General features: G+C 36.0%; 3 protein-coding genes across 3 annotated transcripts; all 3 read left to right on the top strand.

Annotated features, from left to right (window-relative positions):
- Positions 1–4412: 4412 nt before the first annotated feature.
- On the top strand, positions 4413–14422 carry LOC123527134 (14-3-3-like protein). The gene is made up of 2 exons (XM_045306419.2): positions 4413–4872; positions 11274–14422. Exons 1-2 carry the CDS (start codon positions 4773–4775, stop codon positions 11912–11914), a joined length of 741 nt encoding a protein of 246 aa, XP_045162354.2. The 5' UTR covers positions 4413–4772; the 3' UTR covers positions 11915–14422.
- Positions 14423–14622: 200 nt separating this feature from the next.
- LOC123527133 (L-xylulose reductase-like) lies at positions 14623–15962 on the top strand. Its single transcript, XM_045306418.2, has one exon. It carries the CDS (start codon positions 14871–14873, stop codon positions 15615–15617), a length of 747 nt encoding a protein of 248 aa, XP_045162353.1. The 5' UTR covers positions 14623–14870; the 3' UTR covers positions 15618–15962.
- A 4195-nt stretch (positions 15963–20157) lies between these two features.
- LOC123526730 (L-xylulose reductase-like) lies at positions 20158–20700 on the top strand. The gene has a single exon (XM_045305978.2). The coding sequence runs from the start codon at positions 20158–20160 to the stop codon at positions 20698–20700; it is 543 nt and encodes a 180-aa protein (XP_045161913.2).
- The last annotated feature ends 3681 nt before the right edge of the window (positions 20701–24381 follow it).

The following is a 24381-nucleotide window of genomic DNA, read 5'->3' as shown; positions in this document are numbered from 1 at the left end:
ATTGAGCTTCAAAACCCAGACATTTGATATCGCCGGAAGGAAATCTGCGTAAAAATAATGAATATTCCTGTTCAGTGTAACCATAGTCTGTCTGGTTAAATGATTTCCACAAAACAAACATCTTATAAACATTACTAATTACATAGTCAGCGACTTGTTCTTTACATTACTAATTAAAAATGTACATAGCGATTTGTCCTTTAAAGAAGAACAAAAGGTAGTAATTTTGTAACAAAGGGAAATTAATCCGCATTCCTTGAAGATTCATTAATAATGTATTTTATTTCCCTTTGTCCACTCAATTTTCAAGCATAGTGCGTGATCACATGTACAAGAGAAATCTTGAGTTCGAGCATGTTCATATGATGTGTAAGTCATACGTCCTCCAACTCTGATTGAAGTGTGAAAGTTGTCAGTTACTTGCGTAAATGATGCAGAATACAGCAGCACTGGGTTGGTTAACCAATTAAAATACTTTCGAAGAAAAAAACACGTTAAATCTAATTCGAACACACGAAAAACAGCTACTATCTGTATACATCACTGCCGTAGTTCGTAAGACTGTATTCATCTCACGGTCTCAACAAAATACATCTTCAAAGATTAAATAAATATTAAACCTACTTTATACATGATCATTGAAGAGTTTAATGAATATTCACTCATTGTGAAATTGATTGAATAGACAACTAGTCACGCGGTACTGGGTTCCTATATACAAAATATGAAATACATTATGTATTTGCACACCTTTCGTGAAAAAAATTAGTACACTATGTAGAGTGTTTAGTGCGATCCCGCCTACATAGAAAATATTGTGATTGAAATCCTTACTAGCAATGATAAATCAAAGGCCTGAAGGGCCTGAGTCGGCTAATGATTGATGTACTGACAGTATAGTCTACCAGTTTCAGTTTGTTTTTAGTTTTTTTCTTAAAATTTCATAACACTGCTCGATATTCACCCGAAATATTATATCCGGATACGATTACACTTTTCTCCAGTTAAAACAATATATTTTACAAATTGTGATGATACGAAGACATTAAGCAGCAATTGGCAGTATCTGACATTGAAGTTTACGGTTAAATTACCTCTTATTTAAATCTTTTCATAAAAAAGTTGTTTCGTTTCGTGAAAGCAGCCAAACATAGACGATCTACTTTCGATTTCAAAAACTACAAGAAAATACAATTTAATGTTTCGCCGATTTGTTTATTTCTCGAAAAATAAGAATTAAAATCATTTTTATATATCAGTAGTAACTAAACAAACCAGTAAGAGCTTCTTCTTCCGATAAATTATGCGTTTACTGACTGCAGAATTCAACCCACGCAAAGTTTATAGAAATCATACGATGCGTGTTTACGTTCAATGTGGGAGAATTAAGGCTGATCGGCTATGTTACCTAACGCATCCGGACGATTCAGATTTTGTTTTTAAAAAAGCATTGTGTGAGTTTCTGTAATTTTATATACGTTTTTATACGCTTAGAAATTATTAGACATGCGTATTTGCATTATTTCTATACGTAATTTACGCTAATACGCATCTTATCTGGAGCCCTGTGGAACTATTTTTTGTCTTTCGCTGGATGTTACCCAAGCTTTGTAAGCCTGCGCAATTCTTAAAATGCACATTTATGCTTAATGAGTTACATTCGAGTATTGCACAATTACAAGTCATAAATATGACAGATTACATCGTATATTGGTCATAGCAAAGGGAATTGACACAACTTAACTTCATTCATGCAGTGAACTGTTTGAAGTTTGAGAAATCTAATGGGACTACATCTCTTCACGTGTTATTCGGTCCATTTAGAGAATCGCTGAACATCAAGGACTCGTCAAAAGGCTTTCAGCCTTTAGCCGACTCAAAAAATAGCAATAAGCAATTACAAAATTGCAATTAGCAATTGATAAACGGCATTTCGCAAACAGCAAATGGCAACTGGCGTGTATCGACAGCAATTGGCAACTAGCATTTAGAAAATGACAATTGTAATGTCTCAGCTCACAATCAGTTAAACTCAAAAATAGTTAGAAATTGATAAATGACTGTTTGCAAATGTCAAATTAATAATGCAAAACGTTATTTTTCAAATGCTTAATGTCAAATATCGACTGTCAAACGGACATTGTCGCATGATAAATGCTAATTGTTGATTGCGAAAAGCGGAAAGATAACTGCCAAATTCTTATTGTCAAGAGTTATTCAATGAGCTGAATGTAGCAATGGATGCATGTCTCCTTTAAACAGACATTGGCCTTCGTTACATAACTTTGTCTGTATTTAAAAAACAGTTTCGGTCCGGTCGGCAGAGCATGTTATTGCTTCAAATCAGACTGGTAGAACGTTAAATATTGTTTTCAAATAATTTAAAGTAACGTTAATTGGCTTTATAGGTATACAGATCATATTCTCATGAGTTAAGAAAGTTTTCGATTAGCATTTGTCACAAGGCTTGTTTCAATTTTCAGATTCATTTTAAGATTTACTTAACAAAACCAACAATGTTATGATCATTTTATAACACTTCCAAAGAGTAAAAAACATAAAAGTTTCTTCACTACCCAATCAAGTACCACGTTTAAAAAGCAAGCGATCAATGAAGCATGTACGGATAAACTTCTACCTGTAGGCATACAGACACTAAATAGAAAAATGGCGAGAAAAAATGGTAGTCGCATAATGGCGGACACAAATAGTCCTCAGTTTTTTTGCTCTGTAGAGCTATTTTCCTTATTTTCTTTGCAATTTTGCTAAAATCACATGACAGATCTATGATTGACATGTAGGTAGCATTTTCATAATGAAATAACAACATGACAAAAATTTTCCTGGAAACTTAAATCATACACCACTAGTATAATTTGAGGTCTCATTTTTTAGCTGATTTTGCAGTTTGTGTGTTTGACTGGAATTATTTTCTTGCATCAAACATGACCCCCACTTTTCTTTTGATTTTTCTTTAGCACTAACAATATTCTTCAAGAAAATGTAGGTTACAGACATTTAAAATGGGTCCTGGTGTGTGCTGCGGCCATTGGAAATAGGTCAATTATTTATAGAATAAAGAACAAGAACTACATGTATTTAGTGTGTTATAACCTGTAACATTCCTGTGGCTAATTTCCACTACCGGACACGGTTTTATGGCTCTTTAGCCTGTGTATTGCTGTCAAATCAAGTCAATTACGCTGGTGTATAAATTTGTTAATTGAGGGGCCCATAGTAATAAAAATCGTAACTAGCCAGCCAGCTGGGGGGAGGGGGGAGGGGGGAGGGGACGGGCGCCCTGGCCCCCCACCTGGACGCGTGCCTGCAAGCTATTTTGAATATAGCAATTGAAATTTGGCATTAAACGGACTAACCAACAGAGGACAACAAAAAAAAAAGGAAAATTTTAAGAGATCAGGAAATTATTGCTATTATTCCTAAGAAACTTTTGAAACTTAGTAACTGACAGATGTGTGTTATGAAGATGATCTTTTTTATTCATTGCCGAGGCAACCCGGTTTCTATTCCAGACTCAGACATGTTTTCTTTTAACTTGATATAGCCTTTTTTAGATAGTTTAAGTTTTCATGTTTATAATTTTACCAAACTTCAGCTTTAAAGAAAGATCATTTTTATCTAAAATCTGGAGTCCAGTCCGTTTAAGTATACGGCATGTATAACATTTTGGTATGTAGCATTTAGCATTAAGTAGTTTGCAACATTAAGCAGCTGGAATTTAGATTTGGTATGGCTCACCGGCCTTCCATAACCTTGACTTCCACTTTCCCGCAGGCTGACTTGTCATTGATCAATATTATTGAATATACCTGCTTTCAACTGAATGTAAAAAGAATCCAGTTTCTTCTTTAAACGCATGTCATTAATAAATAAAATGTATTAATTACATTTAAGTCAACTTTTGAAATATTAGTTTGAAATATATGCAGTTATTTGGTTAAACTATGTGAAATGAAATGCGTTTTGTTCAGAATACGGTAGCCTGACTGTATTACATACACTCGGTGGTAGATATATGTAATAGATAGATTATGATAAAAATAGAATAATACTATTTCTATCAAGAGATGGAGTAAAAGGCGTTATTAGATACGGTATTAGCTAAACCGGCCGAAAATGAGGTGCTGCTAAAATTGTGATTTTTCGAACAGGTCACTGATCTTTATAATGGGTAAAAGATAGTTTATTCATTCCTTGGTATCTAACAACCTTAAAATATATCAACACCTAATGCCACCTATCAGCTTTCTACAGATAGTACAGTTGCCGTTAAATATATTTGATTTTGTACGAGTATACAAATAACAAATGATCAGATCCTGAAATTTAATATTTTCGTCCACAAGTTACAACCCAGTTAAGTAAAGACACTGGTGTCTTTAGTGTTCATAAGCGTGGAACACATATTTTGAATAATGAATGAAATTACTACGCTTCATAAACTAGTAGCGTGAATGTAAAAAAAAAATTGGACAAGATTTTTACCTATACAGGCGACCTTTTTACCATGACCTGAAATTTGTTTTGCACAAGTTTGTAAATACATAAACATCATAGCTGGTGTAAAACACGAAATAATTCATCGTTTAACAAGGATCATACGTCAAAGTTTTTGAAAATTTGTTGTGAAAAAGGGTGAAAGAAATCTGAAACGATTCATAAACAGTGGAAAGCTGACAGAGCTTTTTAAAAGAAGTTTTAGTGAAGAATATATTCAAAATCAAGGGACGTGTTAAAGAAAGTATAAAATTATGTCGAATTCACGGGCGGCTAATAAAATGAAAGCAAAAATATGTGAGCAGGCGGAGCGGTACGATGACATGGTCAAAGAGATGAAGGACCTCATTCAAGGTGGGACACTATATTCAAAATTGAGATCTATATCTGAAAATTCAGAGAAGTTATGTGATATATGTAAGGAAACAGAGAACTAATGAAACCATTTTACATTGTCTTTCAGTGGAGGAATTATTAATTGACTAGCATGCCTTGTTATATCAACAGACTGATTGCGTCTCTAGACTTTCAATCATTCTCTTTGATGCATGTTCTTCTCTTTGGTATATCTTCTCTGTGGAATATGATTTTTTGGAATATATAATGTTATCAGTGGCGTTTGTTCTTTGCAGCGTATCTTCTTTGTGGTGCATGTTCTCTGTAGTATATGTATTTGCGGGGTATGTTCTCTGTGGTATATGTATTTGTGGTGTATGTTCTCTGTGGTATATGTATCTGCGGTGTATGTTCTCTGTGGTATATGTATTTGTGGTGTATGTTCTCTGTGATATATGTATCTGCGGTGTATGTTCTCTGTGGTATATGTATTTGTGGTGTATGTTCTCTGTGGTATATGTATTTGTGGTGTATGTTCTCTGTGGTATATGTATTTGCGGTGTATGTTCTCTGTGGTATATGTATTTGCGGTGTATGGTCTCTGCGGTATATGTATTTGCGGTGTATGTTCTCTGTGATATATGTATTTGTGGTGGGAAGGTCTCTGTGGTATATGTATTTGCGGTGTATGTTCTCTGTGGTATATGTATTTGCGGTGTATGTTCTCTGTGGTATATGTATTTGCGGTGTATGTTCTCTGTGGTATATGTATTTGTGGTGTATGGTCTCTGTGGTATATGTATTTGCGGTGTATGTTTTCTGTGGTATATGTATCTAGTGGCGTATCTTCGTTGTGGCTTATGTTCTGTGTGATGTATATTCGCTGTGGAATATATTTCTGTATGTTCTCTGTTGCACATGTTCTCTTCTTTGGTGTATGTTCTCTGTGGGGAATGTTTTCTTTTGAGTTTGTTCTCTATTACATATGTTATTTATGGCGTTGTTCTCTATGGAGATTTCTTTGTGGCATATGTTCTATATGGAGTATGTTCTTTGTGGAGTATGTTGTCTATGGTGTATGTTCTATGTGGTGTATGTTGTCTATGGCGTATGTTCTCTAGCGTATGATGTCTGTGGAGTATGTTCTTTGTGGCGTATGTTCTGTATGGAGAATGTTTTCTATGGAGTATGTTCTCTATGGCGTATGTTCTTTGTGTCGTATGTTCTCTATGGAGTATGTTTTCTATGGAGGATGTTCTCTATAGAGTATGTTGTTTGTGGCGTATGTCCTCTATGGAGCATGTTCTCTATGGAGTATGCCTCTATGGCGTAAGTTCTTTGTTGCGTATGTTCTCTAAGGAGTATGTTCTCTGTCGTGTATGTTCTCTATGGAGTATGTTCTTTGTGGCGTATGTTCTCTATGGAGTATGTTCTTTGTTGCGTATGTTCTCTATGGAGTATCGTATCTGTGGCATATGTTCTCTGTGGCGTATGTTCTCTATGGATTATGTTCTTTTTGGCATATGCTCTCTATGGAGTATGTTCTCTATGGCGAATTTCTTTGTTGCGTATGTTCTCTATGGAGTATCGTATCTGTGGAGTTTGTTCTTTGTGGCGTATCTTCTCTATGGAGTATGTTCTTTGTGGCATATGCTCTCTATGGAGTATGCTCTCTATGGCGAATTTCTTTGTTGCGTATGTTCTCTATGGAGTATCTTCTCTGTAGAGTTTGTCCTTTGTGGCGTATGTTCTCTATGGAGTATGTTCTTTTTGGCGTATGATCTCTATGGAGTATGTTCTCTATGGCGTATGTTCTTTGTATCGTATGTTCTCTATAGAGTATTTTTGTGGCGTATGTTCTCTGTGGAGTATGTTCTTTGTGGCGTATGTTCTCTATGGAGTATGTTCTCTATAGCGTATATTCTCTATGGCGTATGTTCTTTGTATCGTATGACCTGTATAGAGTGATTTTTTGGCGTACGTTCTCTATGGAATATGTTCTTTGTGGCGTATGTTCTCTATGGAGTATGTTCTCTATGGTGTATATTCTCTATGGCGTATGTTCTTTGTATCGTATGTTCTCTATAGAGTATTTTTGTGGCGTATGTTCTCTATGGAGTTTGTTCTTTGTGATGTATGTTGTCTATGGCGTATGTTGTCTATGGAGTATGTTCTTTGTGGAGTATGTTTTTGTGCCGTATGTTCTCTATGGCGTATGTTCTTTGTATCGTATGTTCATCATGGAGTATCTTCTCTGTGGAGTATGTTCTTTTTGGCGTATGTTTCTATGGAGTATGTTCTTTGTGGCGTATGTTCTCTATGGAATATGTTCTCTATGGCGTATGTTCTTTGTATCGTATGACCTCTATAAAGTGCTTTTGTGGCGTATGTTCTCTATGGAATATGTTCTTTGTGGCGTATGTTTTCTATGGAGTATGTTCTCTATGGAGTATATTCTCTATGGCGTATGTTCTTTGTATCGTATGTTCTTTATAGAGTATTTTTGTGGCGTATGTTCTCTATGGAGTTTGTTCTTTGTGGTGTATGTTGTCTATGACGTATGTTCTCTATGGAGTTTGTTCTTTGTGGTGTTCTCTATGGAGTATGTTCTTTTTGGCGTATGATGTCTATTGAGTATGTTCTCTATGGCGTATGTTCTTTGTATCGTATGTTCTCTATAGAGTATTTTTGTGGCGTATGTTCTCTGTGGAGTATGTTCTTTGTGGCGTATGTTCTCTATGGTGTATATTCTCTATGGCGTATGTTCTTTATATCGTATAACCTGTATAGAGTGTTTTTTGGCCTATGTTCACTATGGAATATGTTCTTTGTGGCGTATGTTCTCTATGGAGTATGTTCTTTATGGTGTATATTCTCTATGGCGTATGTTCTTTGTATCGTATGTTCTCTATAGAGTATTTTTGTGGCATATGTTCTCTATGGAGCTTGTTCTTTGTGGTGTATGTTGTCTATGGCATATGTTGTCTATGGAGTATGTTCTTTGTGGAGTATGTTCTTTTTGGCGTATGTTCTCTATGGCGTATGTTCTTTGTATCATATGTTCTCCATGGAGTATCTTCTCTGTGGAGTATGTTCTTCTGGTGTATGTTTCTATGGAGTATGTTCTTTGTGGCGTATGTTCTCTATGGTGTATGTTCTCTATGGCATATGTTCTTTGTATCGTATGACCTCTATAGAGTGTTTTTGTAGCGTATGTTCTCTATGGAATATGTTCTTTGTGGCTTATGTTTTCTATGGAGTATGTTCTCTATGGAGTATATTCTCTATGGCGTATGTTCTTTGTATCGTATGTTCTCTATAGAGTATTTTTGTGGCGTATGTTCTCTATGGAGTTTGTTCTTTGTGGTGTATGTTGTCTATGACGTATGTTCTCTATGGAGTTTGTTCTTTGTGGTGTATGTTGTCTATGGAGTATGTTCTTTGTGGAGTATGTTCTTTGTAGCGTATGTGTTTGGCGGCGTTTGTTCTCTATGGCGTATGCTCTCTATGGAGTATGTTCTTTGTGGCGTATGTGTTTGGCGGCGTATGTTCTCTATGGCGTATGCTGTCTATGACGTATGTTCTCTATGGAGTTTGTTCTTTGTGGTGTATGTTGTCTATGGAGTATGTTCTTTGTGGAGTATGTTCTTTGTGGCGTATGCGTTTGGCGACGTATGTTCTCTATGGCGTATGCTCTCTATGGAGTATATTCTTTGTGGCGTATGTGTTTGACGGCGTATGTTCTCTATGGCGTATGCTGTCTATGGAGTATGTTCTTTGTGGCGTATGTGTTTGGCGGTGTATGTTCTCTATGGCGTATGCTCTCTATGGAGTATGTTCTTTGTGGCGTATGTGCTTGGAGGAGTATGTTCTCTATGGTGTATGTTCTTGGTGGCGTATGTTCTCTATGGCGTATGTGCTTGGCGGCATATGTTTCCATGGCGTATGTTCTCTGCGGTGTATGTTTTCTGTGGAGTATGTTCTCTGTGTCGTATATTTTCTGTAGCGTGTGCGGGGAAAGTCAGCTAGTGTGAGGAAAATAGTTATAGTTGTAAGTAATCCAGTTACACGGATAAGGTTAAGCGAAATACAAATAAAAAAAAAATGATAACAGACAATACAGCGATTATCGCATAGTTTGGAGATTTGAAAAAGATAAAATAACACCATTTTTGCACTGGAGTTGGGTCAGTTGATGTTGCCTTTATGTTTCTAAGTCGCTGTAGTTATTTTAGTACTGTCTCATCTTTTTACACTGAGTTGCTCCTACTTACTTCATTTTTCCTACAGACATACATGCAGATATTTCATCCTGTTGTTGCTATTTTTAACTTATGATGGTGCGGTTTTAAGTAGAGTTAAAAATGTTGTTGTTTATTGTGTTTAGCATTTCAATTTGTTTCTATTTTATTCTGTAAACAATTTTATATCGACCCAAATGATAGCAAGGTCATATTGTCGTCTGCTTATCTGTTTTGAAATCGTGTCAATAATGACTACCGATATTTATGAAGGGTTTAAGAACCAGTTTAAGGTATTAGGTCACTAATGTTTACAAAATGGCATTTGCTTGGTATATTCTGAAAGGTAACTGTGTTTTGCACTATTTTGCAAATTTTAAACAACTTTTACCGTGCCGTTTTTTATATATTTTGTATAACTTATGGTATCTCCTCAAGCTCAAGTAGAGACAAATTTCAAAGTGATGGTCACTATCCAAAACATTTGCAGAGAACTCATTTTACCATTAATTTCAATAGAAGAAACATCAAACTATTGGTAAACAATTATAAAACACAAAATAAAAATGTCAATGTCATTTTTTCTATGGTGCCTCAAGTAAACGGATTTAATGAGACATAATTCATACTTCAACATTGAAAAAAATAAGGTCGAATGATGTGTTTCTGTTTTGGATTTTGCTTACTCCATTTAAAAATAACCTTAGGGAAGATGTAAAACCTACCTAAATTTCATCCACAATATATAAGCTAAGAGTGAAAGCAAAATAGAGAACTTTCACCGCATGTAACTCAATATTTTTAAAGATGTGTAACTCTACCCCTTCTGTTTAAGTAGTAAATTCACTTTGAACACCAATAAATCGCTTATAAGATTCATCTTTTTCCATTTTTGTACAAAAAATCAATAATAAGTCTTGAAAGAAGTAAAAACTTACTAGTAAAAAAGGAAAATAAGGAGAAAAAAAATTGGTCCCAGTTGGGCTTGAACCTACGCACCCCTAAGAACTGCAGTAAAAGTAGATTTATGATAGGAATTGAATACTCTTCAAAAAGGAGGTTCTCTATTAGTGATCTAATACCTTAAAGACTGATAAATTTGATAAAAATGCATACAATTATTAAAATCCTAGTAAAGCAGATCTTTTTGTTCGGATCAAAATTATATCTTTGATTAGACACAGATTTTCAAAACTAGAAAATAGGACCGTGTGCTAGTATACTGCTTTGAAAACAGTTTAGCCTCGTGTAAGTTTTCATGGCGAGTGACTGTTTATGCTTATATGGTTGAAGGAAATACATATACAGGATTTTGTTATTGTATATATTTTTCAAAACTTTACCCGTGATTAAAAAGATCTGCCTGTTGAAAGCTGGTTTTATGAAACTATTTGGAACTATTTCACGAGCGAACATTTTTGGTTGGTACTGAATTTTGCAAATTTTATCAATTTACACAAGGATTGCCACTTGTTCGTGACATTATTAATGCCGAATCCCGGAAAATAATCATTTCCAGTCTCAGCTGAGTTTGATAATAAAACAAAATTAACGTGCGTTTTCTATTATTCTGCTTAATATGCATTCAACACAACACGCTTATAATATGAACTTCACGTAGAATGCTATTTATAATTCATAAAATATACTAAGGCGTAAAAAAATTGTTTGTTTCCGGTATCCCGACCTACCCTAAATTTTTGGCCCGATCCTAAATGTTTCTATGCGGCCTTGGAGAATTTTTTTAAAAACTTTTTAACAAAAAGTTGCAAAACTGCACTTTCTGTGCTTTAAACATGGTAAGTGGCGTTAGAAATCAACTTACTGATGCTCTAATGGCATAACCCCCTTTATATCTGTATTCATTCTTTGACACAAAAATAATTCCAAAAAGTCTCACTTGATAAAAAAAATAAAAAAAAAATATTTAAAAAAATTCCGACCTACCTACCCTATTTTTTTAGCATGTTACCGGAAACGAGGAATTATTTTTTAGGCCCAAGTAAGCTATTTGAATATGAATACCACACTACGACATCAAGTGTCCGCGTGAATGCGAAACTAAGACAATCCTGTATCCGCATAAATGTGAACCTCCTCCGTCAACTTTTTCCGACCTAACAAAACTAGTTTCGCCTTTGATGTCTTGTTCAATAATATCTTTTTTGCAATTTTCAGGTTCCGATAAAACAGATGACCCCTTGGACGAAGAGGAGCGCAACCTGTTGTCTGTTGCCTATAAGAATGTGGTTGGTCAACGACGTGCTGCTTGGAGGGTTCTCAGCGCAAAGCTTGAGTCGCCCGATATGAATGAAAAGCATCGAGAATTAACGGAAGGTATGAAAAAAAGTGTCGAGAATGAGCTGAATGGATTATGTAAAGAAGTTCTTAAACTTCTTAATGAAAATCTAATACCAAACCCTGAAAATGTACCAGCGAAAATATTCTATCTGAAAATGAAAGGTGATTATTACCGCTACATGGTTGAAATTTGCGGAGAGAGTCCGTCGCGCGAAGATTCAGTGAAAAAAGCGGAAAGCGCCTATGATGAAGCGTTTAAGATTGCCAAGGAAAAATTGCCGCAAAGCAGTCCAATAAGACTTGGACTGGCTCTCAATTATTCTGTGTTCTTTTATGAAATTAAGGACAGTCCTAAGGAAGCGTGTGAGCTAGCTAGGTCTGAGTTTGATGAGGCCATGAATGTGATAGAAGATGCTAAAGAGGAAGTCTACAAGGATAGCACACTCATAATGCAACTATTAAGGGACAACCTTACTCTCTGGCAATCGGAACGAGAAGCGGATGATCAGGACGACTGACCTTGACATTTAGATCATGAAATGATATTGACCTTAATTATCGAGTAATGACATTGACATTCAAACTTTATTAGAAATAAGGCGGATAATGATTATCACGCGTAATAATTTTACAATACAGACACCCCTTTGAATCTTAACATGTGACAAAAGTTCAATATCTGACCAACTGAAAGCGTGTCAAGTGGACTTTGTTTTGAAGATACTTATGTTAATGTAAGGAATATTTAAGTTGTGCATTGAGTGTATTTTTTCCTTTGGTATGATTAGTTTTGTTTTTAGCTGAAATGATCTTTGTTCAGGGTGTCCTATTAGTACAAGTGGATAGTCCGACGTCCATCGTCTATTGTTCGAAGAATTCCATTCTATACAGAATTCTGGTTGCCATGGCAACCAAAATGATAAACTAATTTTCAAATTACAAAACCGTAAGTCCCAACGCTTAGATATTTGTATGTAGCATTTGCTAGTAGTCTTGTGCCAATCTGTTTTTTCATATCATTCCCCTGGGATCAAAACTGAGGTTCACTTAGTTTACGTAATCTCTATATAAGCAAAATTTCTAATCTTCTTGTATAAAACCTGAAAGCCTAAAGTTTATATTTTGGCTTGTAGCATTGCGTGATGGTCATCTGCCAAGTTTGTACAAATTATGCCCCTGGAGTCAAAATTGGTCCCGCCCCGGGTTTTATATAGTTTACATAGACTTATATAAGAAAAACATTTTTAAAAATCTTCTTATCTAAAATTGCAATGCCCGGAGCGTATAGATACTTCTTACGGGTATTTAGTATATAGCATTGAAATAGATCCTCTGCCAAGTTTACTCAAATCATTCTTCTGTGGTCAAAATTGTCCCCGTCCAGGGGTTCATTTATTTTACTTAAATTTATATAGATAAAAAGGTAAAAAGCAGTTAACATCTTCTTCTCTAAAACATCTAGGCCTAAATCTTTAACATTGTGGAGTCGTCTTTTACCAGGTTTGCTCAAATTATTTCACTTTGGTCAAAATTAGTCCCCCATCCGTGGTGTTCGCTTGTTTTACATGGACTTATACAGAAATAAAAAACACATAAAAATCTTCTTGTCTAGTATCGTAAGTATAGATAATTGGTACGTAGCATTTAATGGTCTTCTACCAAGTCTGTATAAGTCATGCCTGTGCTGTCAAAATTGGCTCCGCTCTTGGGTTAATTTGTATCATATAGACTCCTGTAAGAGAATCTTTAAAAACGTCTTAAAAACTTAAACCTAAAGCCCGGGGTCACTTGTTTATATAAGAAAAACTTTTAAAAAATTTCTTGTCTGAAACCTCAAGCCTTCGAGCTAAGATATTTCGCTTGTAGCACTGTGTTGTGTATCTCTGTGAATTTTATTCAAATTATGCCTCTGGGAATAAAATTGTCTCCGCCTAGGGGTCACTTGCTTTTCATAGACTTCTTTAATAAACAAGATGCCCACGGGCAAGATGTCGAGCCCGCCAGCTGTCATAAGGACTATGAGATGCACACACCCTAAGTCCAAACAAAAATCCTTACCATTAGATATAGGTCATAATACATCTCAAAATTGGATGTAACATGTATGTTGTACTACAGAAAAGTGGTCTTGATTTTTCCCTACGACCAGCAATAACAAAATTACAATATAAGCTATTAATAGTAACAACAAATGGAAGTAATTCTAGGTTCTTGCGCATTACACTCTGTCTCATGATGGTAAACAATTGTGCCAAGTTACATCAAAATCCCTCTATGCATGAAAAAGAAATGCTCCGGACAAAGTCATTCTTGTACCTGACCTTTGACCTCTAAGTGTGACCTTGACCTTAGACTTAGGGACCTGGTTCTTGCGCAGACACTCCGTCTTATAATGGTGAACATTCATGCTAAGATACATCAAAATCCCACCATGCATTAAGAAGAAATGCTTCGGACAAACTTCAATTTGACCTTCGACTGTGACCTTGACCTTTGAGATAGGAACATGGGGTTTGCGCATGACACTCCTTCTCATTGAGGTTAAAATTCTTGCCAAATATGAACAAGATTGGTCCATGCATTTTAAGTTATGATCCGGACAAAATCGGATGCATGCACATACACCGAACCGCCAAAAGTGGCGACTAAGTCGAGCTCACCGCAAGCGGGCTCGACAACAATCTCGTCTGAAGCTGCAGGACCCAGAGTTTAGACATTTGGTGTGTCGCATCGTCTAGTGGTCCTCTACCAAGTCCATTCAGATGTTGCTCCTCGGGTCAGTATTTGCCCTGTCCATGGGGTCGCTTGTTTAACATAGGCTTTTATAGGAAAAAAATCTAAAAAAAATCTTCCTGTCTAGAAAGCTTAGATATTTGTTATATAGCGATGTGTAGAGGTCCTCCGCTAAGAAATCATGTCCCAATTTACTCGAGTGGGCGATATAGGGCTATCAAGGCCCTCTTGTTTCCTTTTATAAGTGATAATTTTTATCCATAATACCTGAACATAAAATTTAAAGAAAATAACACATACTTGTCTTGATACTTTTCTAACGAAGTAAAACATTAAAGATGACATTCGGATTGCCATTAGCGTACCTACCAGCTAAGTCTAAAAGTCCCAGCAGATACCGAACAAGGACTAAGAGTTATTCGCGTATTTTTGACTTCGACAATGCACAGACACTTGGAGGTCAAGGTTCCCTCTCCTCTCTCTTTTAAAAATAATCCTTTACTATCAATGCAACAAAAAGTACTTTTTATTACATTGATAGTATATAGTACTTGTATTCATAATGTAGTCTTGCATATACCTACTGCACTTGCATTATCCAAATATGAGATTAGTACACTGGTCCAAGTTTGACCTTGAATTCATGTTATCTTGTGATGTAACGAACACATTTTAGGTCAGATAGATAACGTTTATGCACATTAGAGTTTTATACCGTAATTCTAATAGGTACTACCAAATATGCCGTTTGATTTCTCTGGAAAAAAAGTGTTAGTGACAGGCGCAACGCGCGGCATTGGTCGTCTGCTTACGAAGTGTTTATCGTCTGCTGGGGCGGAAGTGTATGGCCTAGGAAGTAATCGACATTTTCTGGATACCTTGAAAGAGGAATGCAAAAATGTACACACTGTCCATGTCGATTTAGCTGACTGGGACGCTACCCGAAAAACATTAGAACAACTTCCGGCGATGAACGGCCTTGTAAACAACGCTGGTGTATCGTTCGACTGGGTGCCTTCACTTGAAGCGGGCAAGGACGTCATTGATAAAACGTTCGCCGTTAATGTCATGGCAGCTGTGAACGTAACGCAAGTAGTTGGAAAGAAGATGGAAGCAACTGGAAAAGGAGGGTCAATCGTGAATGTATCAAGTATCAATGGACTTAACCCGATGCGTGAATGTATGGCGTACAATATGTCAAAGGCCGCATTAGACATGATGACAAAACAATTCGCTCTGGAGCTTGGACCTCACAAGATAAGGGTGAACTCAGTCAATCCGACAGTCGCTCTGACTGACATGGGAAAAGAATTCTGGAGTGAACCGGTAAAAGCCGGTAAATTAAAGGGACATACGCCACTGGGAAGGTTTGCCGAGGTACAAGAATGTGTGGACCCCATTATGTACCTACTGAGTGATCATTCAAGTATGGTCACAGGTACTATGAACCCAATAGAAGGGGGACTTTTGTCTAATATTTCAGTGTAATTGTGATTATAACCGAATAGAAGGCGGACTTTTATGTTATATTTCAGTGTAATTGTGATTAAAATCCAACAGAACGATGGTGGACCTTTTTGCTAATATATCAGTGTTGTGATTAGAATCCAATAGAAGGCGGACATTTATGTAATGTTTCAGTGTAATTGTGATTAAGACTCAGTAGAATGGTGGCGGACTTTTGTCTAAAATATCTGTGTTATTGTGATTAGAATCCAATAGAAGGCGGACTTTAATGTAATAGTTCCGTGTAATTGTGATTAGAATCCATTAGAATGCGGACTTTTATGTAATATTTCGGTGTAATTGTGATTAAAATCCAATAGAACGATAGCGGACTTTCGTCTATTGTAATTAGAATCCAACAAAAGGCGTACGTTTGTCTAATATATTAGTGTAATTGTGATTACAAATCTAATAGGAGGTGGACTCTTTTGTAAGATAAAAGAATGATTTTGATATAGATCCAATGGAAGATGGATTTTTGTCTCATAATTTAGTCACAGTTATCGAAGGTTATGTTTATGTAAATCCAATAGAAGTTGGACTTCAGTGTAATTCAGTTCAGTCTATATTTAAATGCTTACACCAGTTTTGATAATTTTGATCCATGATGCCTGAACATAAGATTTAAAGAAAGTAACACATATTTGTCTTGATACTTTCTAATAAAATTAATCATTAATTTCAAATGGCACTCGGATTGCCATTAGCGTACCTACCAGCTAAGTCTAAAAGTCCCAAGATAAAGATATACCGTACTAGGAATAGGAGTTATTCGCGTATTTTTTGACTTCAGCAATGCACAGACACTTGGAGGTCAATGCCCCTTTTCGTCTCCCCCCCCCCCCCCCCCCCCACCTCCACCTCACACTGCAAAATGTCAGTCTTTTAAAACACACTGAGCATATCGACGACCCAGAAATAAATGGGTCGTAAGTGAAAACACTACTTTTGAGAAATCTGAAAAAAAGCTAAATATTTTGTTTTATAGACTTTTAACCGAAACTATTTATGTCTGTATTTCAACCTCATAGCTAAAGCTTTTAAAGACGCACCACAAAATAACTGCATTCTTTTGTATTTCCATGATGGTAATTATGCATGCTTTGCATGAAGAAAATAAGAAATAACAAGTATCTAGTTACAAATTGACAGTAAAATATATAGGGCCAAGACAATGTGTTTAATGTCTAAATATATTATTAAATTAATGTAGCAGTATGCACAGTACTTGATGTTTTAAGTGAGTTAAGGCCACACTTTGTTTCTACCGTGTAAGATAGTTATTATTCTATGTTTATAAAACTGTACTGAAAAGAGAATGACTGAATAAGTTTGTAGATGAATTTATGAAAACATATTAATTCAGGGAGGGCCTAAATTGTCCGCCTGTCATCTTGCAGAATAGCTGTATTATACCCGTATTATCAGAATGGTTTCCATGAAGTTCATGTGGAAGGAAGAAGTAGGTCACTAGGTCGTGGTGGGTCTTTAAAGACACGCCACAAAATAACTGTATTTTTTTGTATTTCCATGATGGTAATTGTACATGATTTGCATGAAAAATATGAGATATACAAAAATTTAGACTCAAATTGACAGTGGCATACATTGGGCCAAGACAATGTGTTTAATGTCTTAACATTTTATTGAATTAATGTGCCAATATGTACATAAATCAGTGTATTTAGTTAAATTTCAAACACATTTTGTTTCTACAGTGTAAGATAGTTATTCATCTATATTGTCAAAACTATGCTGAAAAGAGATTGACTGAATAACTTTGCAGATGAAGTTGTGAAAACACATTTAGCCTATTCAGGAAGGGTTTAAATTGTCTACCTGAAAACTGGTAGTATACTGTATATTACCTGTATTATAAGAATGATTTTCATGAAGTTTTTGTGAGTGTAAAAAGTAGGTCAATAGGTCTTGGTGGGTCTTTAAGTACTTACAATACCGATTATCATGTATTTATCGAGATGATGATATAAAAGAAATTGTATATACGCTGTTTTACAGTCGCCAATAATGAAAGGTCGTATCTGCTACTTACGAACTATTTACTGTATAATTTTTGTATCCGAAATCATTTACAGTGAAACACCGCCCGCTCGAGCATCGATGACTCGAGCACCCGGGCTCGCTCGAGCAATTCATGTGGTCCCGGCCGATTTCCTTCTATTTTTTATGTGAAATTACCATGGCTGGGTCGAGCATCGATAACTCGATCACTCGAGCATGACACCTGGTCCCTGTGTATTAATTTACTCTTTGTTGCTTACGTAAAATCATTTTGTCAACCACCAAATCGTGTTAACTCGCAAACCACAGATTCCGATCCCGCCTACATCTTTAGCTCCGCCCCTAGAATGAATCGGAAGCAGAAGTAGGCAGTCCGTAGAAGTAGAGTAGTACGATATCTTGCCAACGCGGCGGTTACAGCAATCAGAAGCGTCAAAACCTGAGTAATTGTGTTTACATTTCCTGATTTTTTTATATAATAATACTTCAAATGCGTTTTCCCCAAAAAGATATGTTCGTAAAAACTTTTGAACTTTATAATTTAAGAAAAACAATACATATTTGCAAACACAAAGTTATTATTATTATATTTGCATTCATATTTATACTAATGGCATTATATCATTTCAAAATCCGCATAATATGTTTTGTTGGTGATGTGTCGTATAATAAAGCGTAAAAGGCGGGGCAAATACAGTAGGCGGGATAAGAACGCGTGGTTGACGTAAGTGCAAGATTTCGTGGTTGACAAAAAGCGATAACCTTGTTGCTTATGGCAAACTCAAGCAGAGGTGTCAAAATTTTCACACCTTCGGCTGGAACAACTGATACGTATTAGACCTTCCTGCTTCGGCGGTCAGAATGTATCGGTTAGTTGAAAATTTTCGCACGCCGTGGGAATTGCATGGTCTATTCCCCGACTATCGTAAATGTTTGTTTGTCGGTATATTTGATCTGATAATGAGATTAATTATTGATGAAAGGTGGAAGAAAAATTTTATTGATCAAAATTGTTATTAATTATTACTTTTTTTCTGCGGGATCGAGAAGATAATTATGAGATCTTAACATTTTAATCAACAGTTGTTTGCATGCAAATAAAGGAAATAATATAGCCTTTTTCATAAAATTGAGACGATAATTATGAGATCTTAATTTGGAGAAGAAAAATGCGAATTCGTTTACAGTATTTCAAATAAAAAAAAATGTCTTAGCTGTTTCTTCACATGTGCCATTTACGATCTATCATAAATAACGTTTGTAATACGTTTTTTTTTTTGAAAATGTCACGAGTGTGTTATTATTACGCATCACCGTTTCCTCTGCAAATGGTACGATGACAATTGGTAAACCAAACTTCAATTTTCTTAGTATGTTGGTCAATGTTTGGGTCGCTCGAAACCATGGATAACTCGAGCATTTTGCTCATCCTCTTGCGACCTCGAGCGAGCGGTGTTTCACTGTAGTATGCAAACTTAAAATGTTGTGGCAGTCCTTTTGATTTAGTAGGTATTTCCAGGAAGGTCTAATACGTATCAGTTGTTCCAGGTATTTCTAAAACTGACCAAAAATGTATCGTAACAGATACGATTTTATATCATTAACAAAATGTCATTTTTGGTTCAGTTAACAGAGGATCACACAATAATGAGTTTCTGTTCAGGTTATAGCCCTTTTCATCCATCCGAAAATGTTTAGGTTATATAAGTTACGACCTTCTTTTTCTGGGACGTCGATATGTTTCGATCATTAAAATATTTTTTGTTACAAATTCAACATGTTTTAAAATTAACCCTTTACTATTGATGCAACAAAAAGTACTTTTTATTGCATTGATAGTACTCATAATGGAGTCTTGCACTTCCATTATTCAAAAGTGAGATAAGTCGGCAAAAAGTAATACAGATCAGAAATTGTTATGGATGTATGTGTGACAACTCAGCCTAAAAAGTAATTTATGTGCCGATGTGTTCCGAATGATGTCTATGCGACTCTTTGATTGGATGAGCGTGGGTATCAGTAATCTTTGATTGGTTGATGTGCTGACGTCATAGTGTGGGAGATGGGTGATTTCATTGTTCCGGTTCTTGTAAGGTATTGCGTATGGAAATATTCGCGATTGTTTTTCGGACTATTTTCCGGAAAAATACGGACACTGACGAAAATGAAATTAATTTTCAAGATAAAAACAACAGTTTATTGCTGTTCTTAAACAATATCTAAAACAGTATCCAAACCTGTTTTTATTATTATTATTATTATTATTTTTAATAAATTTTTGCCTGAAAATTATCTATGCCAGCTATATTGCAAAAACGGCGCTCCATAAATGCGATAAGCAAAGCACTTCTTGTTGCTTTGCAATATAATGCTGCCTCCAGGCCACAGGTAATCAGTTTGACCTTGAGATCATGGTATCTTGTGATGTACGAACAAAATTTAGGTCAGATAGATAACGTTTTTGCACCGTAATTCTAATAAGGTACTAGTACTACCTGACATGCCGTTTGATTTCTCTGGAAAAAACGTGTTGGTGACAGGCGCAACGCGCGGCATGGGTCGTCTGCTTACGAAGTGTTTATCGTCTGCCGGGGCGGAAGTGTATGGCCTAGGAAGTAATCGACAACTTCTGGATACCTTGAAAGTGGAATGCGAAAATGTACACACTGTTCATGTCGATTTAGCTGATTGGAAGGCTACCCGAAAAACATTAGAACAACTTCCGGCGATGAACGGCCTTGTAAACAACGCTGGTGTTTCTTTACACTGGGTGACTTCACTTGAAGCGGGCAAGGACGTCATTGATAAAACGTTCGCCGTTAACGTCATGGCAGCTGTGAACGTAACGCAAGTAGTCGGAAAGAAGATGGTAGCGGCTGGAAAAGGAGGGTCAATCGTGAATGTATCTAGTGTCAACGGACTTAACCCGAATGTATGGCGTACAATATGTCAAAGGCCGCATGATGACAAAACAATTCGCTCTGGAGCTTGGACCTCACAAGATAAGGGTGAACTCAGTCAATCCGACAGTCGCACTTACTGACATGGGAAAATTCTGGAATGAACCAGTAAAAGGTGGTAAATTAAAGAGCCATACGCCACTGGGAAGGTTTGCCGAGGTACAGGAATGTGTGGACCCAATTATGTACCTACTGAGTGATCATTCAAGTATGGTCACAGGTACTATGAACCCAATAGAAGGCGGACTTTTGTCTAATATTTCAGTGTAATAATCATTGTGATAAGAATCTAAAAGAAGGCAAACTTTTGTGTAATATTTCAGTGTAATAATCATTGTGATTAGAATCCAATAGAAGGCACACTTTTGTCTAATATTTCAGTGTAATAATCATTGTGATTAGAATCCAATAGAAGGCACACTTGTCTAATATTTCAGTGTAATAATCATTGTGATTAGAATGTAATGTTTCAGTGTAATTGTGATTTAGAACCCAATAGAACGAAGGCGTACTTTTGTCTAATATATCTGTGTAATTGTGATTAGAATCCAATAAAATGATGGCGGACTTTTGTCTTATATAATATCTGTGTTATTTTGATAAGAATCCAAAAAAAAGCGGACTTTTGTCTATTGTAATTAGAATTCAATAGAAGGCGGACTTTTGTCTAATGTACCAGTGTAATTGTGATTAAATCTAATAGGAGGTGGACTCTTGTGTAATATTAAAGCATAATTTTGATATGGATCCAATGGGAGGTGGATTTTTGTCTCATAATTTAGTCACAGTTATCGAAGGTAATGTTTATGTAAATCCAATCGAAGTTCGACTTGAGTGTAATTCATATAGGTCTACATTAAAGTGCTGACTCCAATATGTCACGTATACACAGACCTCTAAAATACTGAAATACGTAAATGTATGTTTCTTGAACTTTAAAGCAACTGAATCAAAGCTTTGTGATTCCTACAATGGTATATTATTATGGAAATACATGAAAGACTATTCTCAATCTTTGTTCCAATAGTGTCACTTGAAAGGGTTCATTTTCGGATAGAGATTCAGTCGGACGTCGATTCGATATTCATATTTAAAGCGTCAAACAGGATACAAAGCTGTTCACGTTGCAGAACGCTTGACGTACCTTTGCTTAATAAAGCGGTTACCTGTAGCCCTTTAGGGACCATAGTAAATTTGTTATTTATGATTATATGAAATAAATGAATGCTTAAACCAAATTTTCTGGGGTTTTTAAACTCAGCCGCTTTGTCAATATTCTCTAATCATGGGAACGGTCACATTCGTCCAAGTAGATTCAAGTCTTTGAGGCATGAACCACTACTCCTCAACCGTTGCCCATTTTCTCGTTGTTGTTTTAATTTTGCGTTAGGTTTTTTGTGTTTTTTTTGGGGGGGAGGGGGGTTTGTTGTTGTTGTTGTTGTTGTTGTTGTTTTTGGTTTTTTTTGTCAAGTTTACTGCAGTAGTCTTAGCTCTGCGGTTGATTAACCATCATTAAAATGTCTTAAAATATTTTGATCTCGATTGTTGTATTGACCTTTTAGTACTTTAGGGGCTGTATTGCAACGGTGCTTGACAGTTTACAAAATAGTTCTCAAAAATCGTGATTTTAATACAAACGCTAATTTTACATTTAATGTGGATTTGAAAAAGGGGTTTTATTTTACCTTAATTTTTCTTCAAGCATTTCTATAACTGCTATACAATTAAAAAACATTGTAGTTGGAAAAGCCAAGGCAGTGCAAGTTGGGATTCCATTGAGCAGGGATCAGATGGAGGGTACCAAGAAGATGTCATGGAACGATATATGGAAGTGGGAACCAATCTCGTTGCAATTTCTTCCTCAGTGTCTGATCTACCAGATCTAGCAAATCTCTTCAGACTGAGCCTGGCTGAAACCCCTGGATGTATGACATGGAATGGAAGAGGAACAATGGAGCACATTCTGTAATCTTGCCCTACTGTAACTCTGTCAGATGGACGGTACAGATGGAGACCTTGCTGACTGTCTTGACTGGGAAAGGAAGAAGAAAGGGCCCAAATCTAATATGGTCCAAAGTTCATCTCGTTTGTTAAAACGCATATTCTGTTGACTACCGGCAACTTTGATATCAAAGGTCAATGACTGGGACATAAAAGCAGACCTCGATAAAATATTTGATATGATACCTGGGCCTAGTATTAGAGGCGTGGAACTGTTTCTGTACCAAAATCACAAAAGATCGGCACATGGGTTCAAATTATAATATAGTCTGGATAAAAGGGTTAAAAAAATGGAACACTTAGTGTGTGCATTTGCATTGGTGCTAATATTTCAAAGGGAAGTAATCAATCCAGGCTTCTTACCGCTATGTATATTATCTAGCCCGAATTATCTACGCTTAAACTATTAAGTATAATCATTGGCAAAAACTGGGGGTTTTTTTGTATGTGTGTGTGTGTGTGTGTGTGTGTGTGTGTGTGTTAAACAACAGGGGTTATGCTATTAGGAATTCGTTAAAACCAATTAGTTTTAAATCTAAAGTCATTCCTGTTTCAATATAAAATCTAAGGGTTACGAAAAGAAAACGAAAACAGAGGTTTCCAAGTATAAAGACAGTTTCATAATGAATAATTTCAAACTTTCCAAGAAAAAGTGAAGCAATGATATTTCCGTGAATTAATATGTAGCAAAACACTTGACAGTGCTATTCGTTAATTTGTCAGATAAATACACACAGCGACATAAAAATCCGCTTCCGTCGACCTTGTAATCCCGGATTGTTTTGTAATATAGAAATAAAGTCATATCCGAATATACAAACCACACTTGAGAGGGACAGTCTTATTCTTTACTTGAGTCCGATTATACTGTTTAACATATTGGAACCTGGACAGAGAAAAAAACCCCAGAGATTTTGTTCATGCCATGACATATCAGCGGAACGTTTTGATGCAAATGCGGGTGTTTATGCGGGCACCAGCATGCCAGGCTATTCCATCCCCGCCTATGCAGCCAATGATAGATTATTTGTCTTGCATACCGTTAAATTATTTTCATGCATCCCGTTTTATACAAATAACTGAAGAAATGAAAATAAAAGAAGCACTTTTTTCTCAAAGTAAGACACGGATTACATTCATTCATTCATAAATGTAGGCCGTTTTGACGTCATTTACATCAATTCAGTCTTAGTCCTGCTACACCCCTCGGTGTGAGGCACAGATAAAAATTCCAGAAACTTCCGTTAGGTAGATGCTAAAATTAATAGGCTCGATTCCTAGCTTGTCCGAAGGGTGGTGATTTGCCGTCCATGACTAAAAAAGAAACTTAGCTTTATCTCCTAATCAGTAAAGCCAAAAGTAAGTTCCATGCAACAACAACAACATCAAATTTGTTAACACTCTGTGCCTTTCTCATTGAACTAAATATGACTGGCAATAAGTCAGCAAATTTACTTTGTACATATTTCCTTCAAATACGAGGAGATGTGGAGATAGTTTTGCATGACGTGATGAGAGAAAAAAAACTACAAAATTTGCAAGCCTTACATTCCGAAAGGTTTCTGTATCACGTGCGCACGTGATGAAACCTTTCAGGCTCCAAGTATGTTGTATACTGCTTTTATTATTCTTAACCGGTCATGGGAATCCTAATTCGCGGTCATGATCTAAACTGACCGGAGAAAATAAACTATTACTTTGGCAAACAAAAATTTTAAAGCCTTAGGCTGAGCATATATACATAAAGTTTGCTTAACTTCAAT

Source organism: Mercenaria mercenaria, chromosome 14 (genome assembly GCF_021730395.1).
Source record: "Mercenaria mercenaria strain notata chromosome 14, MADL_Memer_1, whole genome shotgun sequence".
Classification (NCBI taxonomy): Eukaryota; Metazoa; Mollusca; class Bivalvia; order Venerida; family Veneridae; genus Mercenaria; species Mercenaria mercenaria.
Note: the sequence above shows the minus strand (reverse complement) of the source record. Positions and strands in the feature narration are given on the sequence as shown.

Excerpts from the sequence above, each read along its gene's own strand:
- LOC123527133 (XM_045306418.2), top strand. The coding sequence starts at position 14,871 with ATGCCGTTTGATTTCTCTGGAAAAAAAGTGTTAGTGACAGGCGCAACG.
- LOC123526730 (XM_045305978.2), top strand. The coding sequence starts at position 20,158 with ATGCCGTTTGATTTCTCTGGAAAAAACGTGTTGGTGACAGGCGCAACG.
- LOC123527134 (XM_045306419.2), top strand. The coding sequence starts at position 4,773 with ATGTCGAATTCACGGGCGGCTAATAAAATGAAAGCAAAAATATGTGAG. Across the intron at positions 4,873-11,273 it reads GATGAAGGACCTCATTCAAG|GTTCCGATAAAACAGATGAC; the intron begins GTGGGACACTAT and ends TGCAATTTTCAG.